Raw genomic sequence first — 13,014 nt, 5'->3', positions numbered from 1 at the left:
ACTACAACACATGACGTGTTCGGAATATTGCTCGACCTGGACAGATCTACATCCCTATGAATTGTATACCACTGGGGAGACAGTGCTCTAAATATGGAATTAATTGCAACCAAGTTTTGTGATGTTTCACTCTTTAATCTTTAAAATATCCCCTGTTCGAAGTGGCTTTACATTGGCATCTACGATAACCCAGTTTGTTAGCTACTTGCACACTTTTGTATGTTTTTAATGGCTTGATGATTTGTAACTATGCACTTTATATTAGTGTTCAAATGTTTTACACATCTTTATACACCTTTTTAACATACATTGGGATTTTTTGCAATATACATCTGAATTGTTCTATTAAGATGATTGCTATTGCTGACACTTTAATGTTGAACATGTTCACTACTTTGCATATTTAATTGATATTTTACACTGATTGGTGGATGTTTGTATTTATGTATCATGTGATGACCACTGGGTGCATCCTGACGACGGTTCAGAGAGAACCGAAACGCGTTGATGTGGGAGAGTTTGTAATACTCTAATAAAAAGATACTTCTTAATCACTATACCCGTGAGTGCTCCTGACTGCATTTATATATATATATATATATATATTTGCATATGCAAATTAGGGTTCGGGTTCGGTATTCGGCCGAATCCTTCGTGAAGTGCATACTGCTACTAAAAAATGCCTTACCCTTTAAACAACACAGGGATTGTTTGTCCATATATTGCAATATATTTAAGCTGGCCAACTACGTCAAAGTCATCCCATATCTGGCCAGTCCTACGCTTAATTTTCATCTGATTCATTAAGAATTCAATTGCTTGATTATACATTTTACAAAGGGACTAAGTTTTACCTGCAACTTACTAGCTGCTATCAAAGTAAAACTCCCAAACTTGGCTGCCCTTTTATTAGACACCAGTGGGATCACCTGACTATAGCTGGGAGGGGTGGGAGCTACAACATGGAGCTGGTCACTGCTCCTGTATAACTATAACAAACAAGGGAAAGTTGTGCTCACCACTATTTTTTAAAAAACCATTAGGCGGGTGTATCTGTACAGGGCCACATGCTAGGTGGTCCATTACATGGTGGGTCAAACTGCTTAATACATTGTATCATAATGTATTTCAGCTCACATGTAAGTGCTACCCATTTTTACTTTTCCTCCACTTTTGTCTGCACCCTTTTCCCTTATGGTCTTCTCTTTTGCTCTCCCATCCTGTCAACTGTGCTTTGGGAATAACCCATTCATTCCCACAACCTCTTCTTCCTTCTTACATTTTCTCAGTCATGATAGAGGATGGGTCAATGCAGGGGGGGGGGGTAGTCCCCCTCCTTTTTTCGTCGCCATTCTGGCTCTTGAAGGGAATTGTACAATAATCCTCTGAAACCATGACAGATGAGTATTACAAATACCCTTATTCCTATGAGGTACAAACCATATATGATCACTTAACAGATTGTTCTGTTAAATAAAATATTTATTATATGTTAATTTTAAAAAATTTAGGTTTTTTTTCTTCCCGATATATATGTAGAAGTCTTTGCACCCTCTGCTCCTGCTGTAATGTATAAAAGCATTTTTTAACTAATGCTTCACTGTCTTTTTTCCCTTTCTTCTCTCTCTTCTCTCCCACATAAAGATGTGGCATTGGCTTAACGAGCAGGTAAAACCTACAGGTGATTGAAGTGTGTGTTTTCTGAACATAGTTTCCTGTCATTATGTCTAATTAAATCATTGTAACTGTACATCTGTGACTATAACAAATCTATATTTCAGAAAAAAGTCCAAAATTCATGTACTGATGTGCATGATTTAACAATCCCTACCAAGGTGTGGCTGTCCCAATGAACCTTTGGAAATTTTTGAAAACATTTTAAGATAGTATGCCTAAAAGGCACATTTGTACAGCAGTAAGCAGAAAAGGGGCAGATCCACTCCTGTCTTGAGTATGCACTGAATGGAACGGGATTAGCATGTCAGTGCACATCCAAAAGGGGCAGATGTTGGCACAAAAATGTTATGCATGTATGCATAAGTATGCATTTTTCATAAAAAAAAAAGCTGTATCTGTTTGGGCTTTAGTCTGACACTGCCTTTACACTCCAGGTGATGCTGTGAAGTGTATTGTTGTGAGCCTTATGTTTTGAGTCACGGTAGTGATACAAATACTTTTGCACCATTTCTTTTATGTACGGTATGTAAATTTACAGCTAGAAAACATGTAAATACATATCTGTTTTATAGAACAGTTTGAAAGGAATGAAATAGTCTTTTCTTTATGCAGGATTAATTTATGGGCTATACATTGTTTTTGTATCTCACTTTGGGGACCATTTACTAACAATCATATTTTTTTTTTCTTTCTATTAATCTACTACTTGTGCTGATTACTCTAAACAATGAAATATTTGTAATTTCTCAGTCGGCCCTACCTGTCAGTGCAGGACGACTGGGGGTTAAGTTAATCCTCTCTGGAGGCAGGACAAACTGAAAAAGTCTCCTTCCCTGCTGGCTCCACCTTCTCCTCAGTTTTTTCAGTTTGTCCTGCTTGGAGGCAGCAACTTTTCCCTCTCTGAGGATTTTTTTCTTTTCTTTTCCTTTCTTTTCTTTTTCGTATTTTCTTTTATATAACAGAAGATATTACAGTCTTCAAGGATTGTCAGGGCTCTCCCTGACTTACAGTGGCAATTTATGGTCAGATACGGCGAGGCCAGAGGTAGAGCCCAGATGGTGTGCTTCCCTTAGGTAGAGCCCCTCGCGGTGCGCTTCTTCTATGGTGATTAACCAAACTTGGTAGAGCCCGTTACGTGCAATGTCACACCATAGTGCAGAGCTCCCCGGTTATACCAGGTTGAGCCCACATGATTCTGTGCCTGCCTGCACAGCCAGGAGAGCTCCCAAGTAAGTTTCGGGTTGAGCCCATTCATTGGCAACATGACCGGATGTTGCGTACTCAGCGCCATTAGTACTATGCCTATCTGCGCAGCTAAGGAATTGCAAGGGTAAGTCCCTGTTTGAGCCGCATCATCGGAAACTGTCAACGGGTTATGTGACGTTGGTGAAGTCGCATACATTGCGCTATTCTAACATTTCCCGGGCTCAGACATCTGGATGCGCGTCACTGCAGAGATGCCTGGCCTTATCAGCGTTCCACATGTACGCATTCTCTTGCGCACTCTGAATATTGTGCGTATCAAACCAACTGCATGATCCAGCGGATCCACAGGTATTGTCAAGGCAGAATAATACGCTTAAGGTAACAGGATTACCAAGTATACTCTACTCTTTACACCAAAAATAGGACGCTATTTATATGGCTAATCCTAATGAGTTGCTATTTTCCCTTATAGAGGAGATTGATCTCCCGGATAAGCCACAGAAACTAAAGGCCTAGGGTAAAAAAATTACCAAGGGCTCCACTAAAAGTAGAGAACATTCTCCATCACCTCCACTAAATGATGATAGTAGTGAAGGTAACAGACACATGACTGCTTCAGCACTAGTACAGGATCCTCAGGATCCACAACCTCAGCCATCTGTAGACTCTAATCCACCTCAATCATCTACTAATCTAACACATTTAATATCCTGGATTCAATCAACAATCCAGACTTCTGTTAAACAGGCTGTTTCTTCGCAATCACTACCAGAATCAGGTAAAAGGAAGTGTAAACGCTCACCCTCACCCACATTGCACCAGGATTCAGACTCAAACTCCTATCACTCTTCAGAAGACTTAAGTGGCATAAACTCTGAAGATGAATTCTCATCAGACTGCCAGTCCACCGATTCTGATGAAAATTTTTGACAACCAGAGGATATAAAGACTATCCTTAAAGATATATTCACTACATTAGAGATCAAAGAGGAGCAGACTGCATTATCTAAGGCTGATAAGGTGTTAGGTAACACTTCCAAGAAACCTAGGTAATTTCCAGTTCCCAAATCTCTTGCCAATTATGTGGACACACAATGGCAGCAACCAGAGAAGAAATCAAATATTCCACAAAAAATGTTTTAATACATATCCTATTCCAGATGAATACAAACATTGGGACAAAATTTCCAAAGTCGATCCACCTATTGTCAGACTGGCTTGGAATTCTACATTACCAGCTGAAGATGCTGGTACACTTAAGGATCCGATGGACAAAAAAATGGATTCGGCCCCTAAACGCGATTTTCAAAATGCGGCGGCCATTTTAAGACCAGCAGCAGCAGCTACCACAGTAGCAAAGACAGCCAAATACTGGTGCCACTAACTAATTAAACAATCTCCGTCTTCACTCCTAGAAACAAATTATAAGGTTTTACTCCGGTGGTACCTGGTCCCCGCACGTATAGCACGATTTATACCTTCAGCTGATGATAGGTGTTTTAGGGGTTGTACCCATAAGGGCACTATGTATCATATTTGGAGGCTATGTCCTTTAGTTCAAAGATTTTGGATAAGAATATATAATATGATTTATTCCATTTTTAATACACGTATTCCAAAACACCCTAGCACGGCCCTATTATGTAAAAAACCTGATGCTCTCACATCCCACCAATTCCAACATTTCCTGTTGATAATGACGGCTGCAAAACTATTGTAACTATTTTTATAGTTGTAACTATTTTTATAGGATTTTCAGAACTTGTCTGCTAGTTCAATGGTTAATTTGATTGTCAGTATTTTGCTTTCTATTCGCCAACAGTGAATGTTCACAGTTTATCTATGAGCTATGTGTAAATTTGTGAGTATTTTGATGTACCTACACGTGGAGACTATATGGTATATTTGAAGACTCAATCTGTACTGTCTCTTAATGTGCTATTGTAAGCTATTGTCGACTTTGTTTATGTTATGTAAACTCAATAAAAATATTGGAATATAAAACAATCTCCGTCTTCCCCAGATCAGATCTCCGAATAGCTAGAAAAAATTAAAACTGCACTATCTTTTTTTAGGCGAAGCAGCTATAGAAACGGCAAAACTCGCCGCCAAGGCTTCGGCAGCATCCATTTCAGCTTGTGGAGCCCTGTGGTTGAGACAATGGTCAGGTGATACAGCGTCCAAACACAAACTCACATCCCTTAAGTTCACTGGATCACAACTGTTTGGCCCAGAGCTCAAACAAATAATATCTGACGTTACAGGTGGCAAAGGTGCCTTCCTTCCACAAGGCAGACGACCTCGACGCAACTACCACCACAAATCGTGGTCTTCTAACAACAGAAATCAGCGGTCCTCTAGACCACAATCTCAGCCACAATAGAATAGGAGATTCAAGACACCTTGGCAAAACCAGCCTAAAACTACCCGCAGACACACTCCTACAAAGGGACAGGATTCCCGACCCTCTGGGAAGCATTCCAGTTCAGCCTCCAGTAGGAGGAAGGTTGGCAGACTTTGCGCAAGAATGGCAAAACTCGATAACAGACTCTTGGGTACTAAAGATTTTAGATTAGGGTTACTCCATTCCCTTCACCAGAAAACCACCACAGCTCAGATTCGTAAAGTCCTCTATGCCTTCCGATCCTACCAAGCAGAGAGCCCTCTTCACCATCACACAACAACTCCAAAAATGCGGAGTAATAATTGACGTTCCACAGGAATTTCGATTTCATGGGTTTTACTCAAACCTATTCCTCGTACCAAAAAAGGACGGCGGATTCATACCAGTCCTCAATCTACAGCCATTAAACAGGTTTGTAAGATACGACCACTTCAAAATGGAATTCCTTCCATCTATCATAAAAAGTCTAAAGCCAGGAGTATTCATGTCCAAAATCTACATCAAGGACGCTTATCTCCATATACCAATCAGACAGCCTCACCAACGATTCCTGAGGTTTGCCCTAGGTCAGCAGCACTTTCAATTTCAGGTGCTCCCATTCGGTTTAACATCAGCACCCAGGGTGTTCACCAAGGTCCTGGGAGCCTTACTAGCAGTTCTACGACTAAAAGGAATCAGAGTCACAGCTTATCTCGACAACCTCATAGTCATGTCGGACTCAGAAACCAAAGCCATTTCTCATACAAGACAATGCATACTCACACTTCAACAACACGGTTGTCTGCTACAGCCAACTCAATACATAGAGTTTCTAGGGATGCAGATCAACTCACGAGACAGGAAAGTAGTTCTACCAATTACAAAAGCCCGCACACTTCAACAGGAAACGTACAGTATCATGTCCCAACATCAGCCATCAGCCTTCAATGCTCTCAGGCTTCTAGGCCTAATGGCAGACATCATAGAGGCTGTGTCCTTCGCAAAGATCCATCTACGTCCACTCCAATGGGAGTTTCTAAAATTGTGGAACAATGATCATCAAGATCTGTCACAACAAATCAATCTATCACCTGTCGCAAGAAGAAGCCTTCTATGGTGGACTCAACTGCCCAACCTCACCAAAGGCAGAGTCTGGACCGACCAGTCCAAGAGGTGATAACAGAATCCAGCCGCAAAGGCTGGGGGGCAACTTGGCCACCTCAGGTGTGTCAGGGCACGTGGTCTCGTCAAGAGCTCAAACTTCACATCAATGCTCTGGAGCGAAAAGCAGTGTATTATGAACACTGGCAGGCAGATCTACAAGGCAAACACATCAGGATTCAGTCCGACAACAGCACTGCGGTAGCTTACCTAAATCGACAAGTCACTTCAGAATTTCATATTAACCAGGAGATAATACTCCCATCTTTCTGTCCTAAGCCAGCTAATGACAAGGAACGACAATTACATACCTTAGATGCAGTAAGGGCACTAAAATTCTATATCCATAGGACTGCCGATTTTAGAAAGTCGGGTACATTGCTGGTGTTGTTTGGTGCTTACAAAAGAGGTCTTCCAGCTTCAAACGCACTTTAGCTAGATGGATAGTGTCAGCTATACAAGAATCCTACAAGACGATGGGTCAAGATGGCCCTCTGCAAATTAAAGCACATTCCACTAGAAAGATCAGTGCATCATGGGCGATTCACAACCAGGCTTCCGTTGAAGCTGTATGCAAGGCAGCGACTTGGAGCTCCTTGCACACATTTTCAAAGTTGTATAAACTAGATGTGTTGGACTCTTCAGCAGCGGCCTATGGCAGGAAGGTGCTACAAGCAGCAGTAGCACATAGATAGTTCCTGCTTTGTTATTCAGTATACTTATACTTTATACTTTTATATCGTTAAATTTTTATTCAGTTATTGCCCACCCTTTTGGACGGCTATGGGACATCCCCGTCGTCCTGCACTGACAGGTAGGGCCGACTGAGAAAGGGAGAGTTTCTTACCTGAAAAATCCTTTTTTCATAGGCCCGTACTGTCAGTGCAGCATCCCTCCCATGGGGTGCCGGTTTTTTGCTGCTCGGCATTTAGATAGTTAGGTAGTGAGGTTCTTCTGTCTCCGCTGGCAGGCTTGGATACTAAACTGAGGAGAAGGTGGAGCCAGAAGGGAAGGAGATGATTGGAAGAAACTTTTTCAGTTTGTCCTGCCTCCAGAGAGGATTAACTTAACCCCCAGTTGTCCTGCACTGACAGTACGGGCCTGTGAGAAAAGGATTTTTCAGGTAAGAAAATCTCCCTTTATTGAGCATTTTAAACCACAAAAAAAACTAATAACAACAATTCTGATCTAAAATCTATTGTTCATGTAGACGTCAGAGAAGATGATTTTTTTCTCCTTTTCTAAAACCACTAAAATCAGAATGTTGATAAATGGGCTTTTTAATCTTGAACTTAATTTGTATGTCATTATGGACTCTTATATTTTCCCTCTTATATTTTTTCCCTCTGTTTTCTTAATTTATTTTTAAATGCATAACAGCATACTGTATATTAGCGCTCTCTCTCTCTCTCTCTCTCTCTCTCTCTCCGGCAAGCTTTTTATTTTTATCAACAAAATTGGTCATGAATAACAGAACTCACTCACGTTTCTGCAATTGTTTTGCACAAACCTGAGCACACGAGTGTTCATAAATCTGCCCCTAATTTTGTTTATATTTATATACTTATTTGAACTCCATTGTGTGAAACTATTTGTGATTACAAAGTTAAAACAAATATGTTTCATGGGAAAATGATGTAGGAACGTAATGAATGAAAGTAGGGAAAGCTGTACTGATGCCTGAGTTTATTCCTAACATTATGTATTGCCTTCATTTAGTTTGTCCTACCATGTCTGTGTGGGTAATTGACTCCTGATGAAAGTGTGTTTTGTTAATTTCCTAGGAAATTTAGTGGCCTATTAATAAAAGTGGGAAAAAATGCTGATCAGATACACAACACATTGCCGGCTGATCACCGGGCAATGCCATATATAAAATGGAGTATTTGTCAAGCTATGTATTAATTGTCATTGTAAAATGTTTCTACATAAAACATTGGTGTAAAAAATCATGCTGTGGGAAAAAAGTGATTATTCATAGCCCTTTAAAAAGCCATTTTACTGTTGAATTTTTTTACTGCCTTCATATGAGTTGAATCAGTTACACTATAAAAAAATAAGGGGTAAACATGGTGCAACAGCATTAAATACTGCAGAAATGCACCATGAAATAAAATACATACATTTGGAAATTTGTGTTTATTTTATATTGCTCTGCACATTGTCAGGTGCTAGTCTTGAATGTATGCCTTAGAAAGAGTGATTTCAGTTGTGCATATTGTAATTCAGTAGATGACAATGTCATGTGGTTTGTTGCCATTACTTTTCAAAGAAAAGCTGGAGTGGTATAAAGGTTACTGCCATTTGACAATTGACAGCAGTCTGAGGAACAAGTCTATATTTGGCTTGGCTAAATGTAAATGTAATGCTAAATATAAAGTTTAGTAAGGGAGAAATAATGGTCTAGAGCAGGGCTGTCCAACTGGCGGCCCGCAACCCCCCCAGATGCTGTGTCTGTTTACCATATGTAAACTTTAAAAGGTATCACTGTAGAGATAAACTGCATTGTTTAAACCTCAAATTCAGACTCTAATCCCCTGTATCACACCTGTGATCCCCCTGTATTGTTCACACTTGTGACACCTCTATTATTTATATCCTAAAGGCCTGTACTGTTGACACCTGAGACCCAGACTGAAACTGCCACATTGTTCACCTGTTCACACCTTATTCAAAATGCTAATGGGGCACCAGCACTGTGTCACTGTATGTAGTACATATTAGACTCATAACAAAGACTCGAAAAGCAGACGGCACTTCTGAAAATAGGGTTTATTGGAGTTCCTGCTGGAAGAACCTAACGCGTTTCGGGAGTTATCCCTTAGTCATATTAGACTCATAGCTTTCCCTGTCTTCTGCTCTGTTCTGCCGTCCCTCCCTGCAGGGCTGGAACTAGGGGCAGGCAGAGTAGGCGCCCACCTAGGGCGCAATCATGGGCGGGGCACACTTTTAAGGGGAATTTCCTTTCTTTCTTTTTTAAACCCTGATTTGCTTGGCCTTTAATAGTTTTTCAACTTTATAACCCCCCTGTTCCAGACAGAATCACTCCCCAGTTTCCTTTTGGCAGCTGCTGGCACAGGTACATATTTGTGGGAATATCTTGGCTGCTACTTGCACAGGTAAACAGATGATATGATGGATATTTGGCTGCTGCTGGCACAAGTACATATATGGAGGCAATAGTGTGTATTTTTTGGCTGATGCTGGCACAGGTACAGATTGGGGGCAATATAAGGGATTGGCTGCTGCTGGCTCAGGTACATGGGGCAATATGGTGGCTGCTGGCACAGGTACACAGATGTTTGAGGGCAATATGATGGATTTTTGGCTACTGCTGGAAAAGATGCAAATTGGGGCAATATGATGGATTCTTTTGGTTGCCGCTGGCATAGGTACAGATTGGGGGTAAAAATATGATGGATGTTTTGTCTTATGCTGGCACAGGTACAGATTGGGGCCTGGGGGCAATCTGAGGGATTGACTGCCATTGGTATAGGTACAAATGGAGGCAATATGATAGGTGCTGGCAAAGGTACAGGGGGCTATATGACTGGTAAGGTGGGAAATGGTAATGCAGGACTGGGTGGGGGGGCACTGATTGAAGCCTTTGCCTAGGGTGCAAAAATACCTTGGCCCGGCCCTGCCTCCCTGTGTGTGCCATTCTCTGCTTGCCCAGTGTTGCTTGCCCTACACTACCTGTGGGATGTAAGCCTGTTAGGGGTTTGTTAGCATTTGGAAATTGTTGTTAAGGGCCCCTTAGGTGTTTAAACCATTTGGTTTTTTGGTGTGCTACCACCGTTAATGTGGATACGACCTTAAAAGTTCTTGTGGTAATATGGGTGTGGTTTACAGTGGGTGTGGTTCAAAAGGGGGAGTGGCCAACACTGACTTCCATTATCGACCCTCCTCCACATAGGCCAGTAAAATTTTGGCCCTCGGTACCACAGAACTTGGACAGCACTGGTCTAGAGCGGTTTACTGTTGTTGTTTCCAACATTAACCTGCCAGTTGATTTTGTCCTAATTGCGAACATTTACTGCCAAGCAGTTTTTAGAATTTTTTTACATTAACTTAATGTAAATACTGAAGTATTTTTATTTGCTCTTTTTTTTATAGAAAAATTACATTTACTATTTTTATAAACCATTTAGAGTTTTTGCTCTAAATGTAGCTGCTGCCATAAAGATCACCCTAAAACTCCACAATATTTTTTGGGAATTTTTTTTTTCTGAAACACCATCACCAAGTCAGAAGTGAATTTGAGAAAAAAACTCTAATAGATATCTTAAAATTAACCCAAATATGAAAGAACAAGTTCTCCCGAGTAAAACAAAATTCTGCATGTATAGGTGCACCTAAATACACGCCCCTCCAAGCACCCCAAAACAGGAGCTAGGGCTGTGCTCTAAGTGCACACCTTTCGGTTTTTCAGTCTAAACACCCCCCTTACCTTGGAAATACCTTCCACAAACTATATATATTGTAAGTGCACACATGCAGCTATTCAGCTATTCAGCGGCACCATCCTTGCTTTCCTACATGCAGAACTATGGATGCAGTTCTTTATAGAAGTTTGCGGTTTGGCCTGGAATGAAGGGGGGAAAAAGTTAGATTTCTCCACAGTATTACCATGACAACAAAAAAACTTTTAAACATCAATCTTTCTTCTGAACAAAATGATACCCTATATGAATGGGTGCACCAGAAGATGCAGTCGCCAAGCATCCTAAAACTGGGTCAACAGCTAAATTTGGGGTTGTGCACTAATGGCACGCTTTGCAGATTTTCAATCTAAACACCCTCTTAACCATGAAATACCCCCCAAAATATATATTCCTTGTAAGTGCACACTTGCAGCTTTTCTGTGGCACATCATTTCTTTCCTACATGCAGACACAGTAGAATTTTGCAGTTTGGCCTGTAGAAATGAGAAAAAAGGTATAAAGTTAAATTTCTCCCCAAAATTACAATGACAACTTAAAAAAAAATGAAATACTAAATATCAGTCTTCAGCTTCCACTCAACAAAAAGATACCTCACATACCTGTTTAGGTGCACCCAAAGATGTGGCCACCAAACACCCTAAAACTGGGGCAATGGGTTAATTTGAGGCTGTGTTCTAAAATCACAACTTGCAGATTTCCCCCCTTTGCCTGTGAAATACCCCACAAATTGTTTAAGCACTGAACAAACACGCCTTCAGCTTTGTAGAAGTGCTGTCCTTGCCTTCGTATATGCAAAATTCTAGAGGCTATTCTTTACAGAAATGCACATAACCTAAGGAAAATGGAGAAAATCTATTCAACGTTAGATTTCTCTCCAATTCCCCAAAGACCAGTAAGAACTTGTTTAGTTTTCTACTTACCTTTATCTATATAGAGGAGCTTCTTTGGACCCATTCGTTTCATCTGTACTCGTTTTTCTTTTTTGTTTTTTTTTTGGGGGGGGGTGCTTTTAGAACACTAAATAGAAAACCTGCACATTTATGGAAAAAATACTTTGTCACCAAACATTGATACTGTCAACCCAAAGCAACCCACCTCAGTAGGCTATTCCACCACAGCATAAATATTCAATTTGTGGCATGAGCACACAAAACCCATAGCTGTGCCAACCTTAAATCTACAAAAAGCTAAATGCCAATTGTCATGATACAGGCCTGTAATAGTTAATAAAACAGGCCAAGGTATCATGAGAAATATTTCTGACAGCATCTAAATCGGACACATAACAGGCCTCTTTTCACTATGGTCAGAGCTGTAATGCCCTCCTACATGCCCTGGCTGATAAGAGCCATTCCATGGGCAGGGGGAAGCCCAAGGAGTGAGAACTTAAAGTTCCCAGCAAGACCCTCAAAGGTGAAGTGAAGGTCACATACAGGTATAATGTATACTCAAATATATTTAACCTCACAGAACCCATACCTGTTGTACCAACAGTATAAAAAACTGGTGATGGGTTCAAGGAAATTTCAGCTTTCAACGAGTCCAAACATGACTAGGTTTGGTACTCTGTATGTGAATATCTGGGCAGGTGCAGGTCACACAGTATTGATGTTTAGTATCTATGGAATCCCTTAGAGAATTAATAACCAATGAATATAATATCATCTCTCTCCTATAGGGAGTTATGGTCATTACATTCTTGGTCCAGTTCCTACTCACAGGAGGTCATAAAAACTCAATCTGTGTCCTGCTAGGCCACGCCCTTGCATTCCTGAAGGAGAGAAGAGTGTGCAGTTACCTGATGCCCTGAAATCACGAATAAATAGTCAGCTCTTCTGACTAAACTTGGGATTTACTTTGGAGGACCAATTGCGATTGGAAGTTATCCCGTTTGTTTCCCCTTGCCTCCAGGACCAGGAATTCTATATATTTGGAGTTAAGTATAGGTTTTCCATGTTTTCCCTTTTATTTTACAGCTGTTTGTAATTGTATTATTGAATGTGTGTCTCTTTTTGTAACATCTTTTTGTATATTGCACTGTTATACCTTTTATAATATTAAAGAGAATTTAATAAGATTGTCTTTGATGCTCTAAACGAACCTAGCCTGAAAGAGTGTAACTGTGGGCCTTAACCCTCTGCA

The 13,014-nt window shown here is 40.6% G+C and overlaps 1 protein-coding gene across 3 annotated transcripts in view; it reads left to right on the top strand.

The window, feature by feature from the left end:
- Positions 1 to 13,014, top strand: part of LOC108719066 (transmembrane protein 245) — a 173,049-nt gene that overhangs the window by 40,161 nt on the left and 119,874 nt on the right. For 2 of the 3 annotated variants that reach the window (XM_041566221.1, XM_041566220.1), the window contains exon 7: positions 1,645 to 1,668. The exons of the other annotated variant lie outside the window; for it this stretch is intronic. In XM_041566221.1, coding sequence (XP_041422155.1) covers positions 1,645 to 1,668 — 24 coding nt within the window. The remainder of the gene's footprint in view (positions 1 to 1,644; positions 1,669 to 13,014) is intronic. 3 annotated transcript variants of the gene reach the window in all.

The sequence above is a fragment of the Xenopus laevis genome, chromosome 6L (genome assembly GCF_017654675.1).
Source record: "Xenopus laevis strain J_2021 chromosome 6L, Xenopus_laevis_v10.1, whole genome shotgun sequence".
In the NCBI taxonomy this organism is placed as follows: Eukaryota; Metazoa; Chordata; class Amphibia; order Anura; family Pipidae; genus Xenopus; species Xenopus laevis.
Note: the sequence above shows the minus strand (reverse complement) of the source record. Positions and strands in the feature narration are given on the sequence as shown.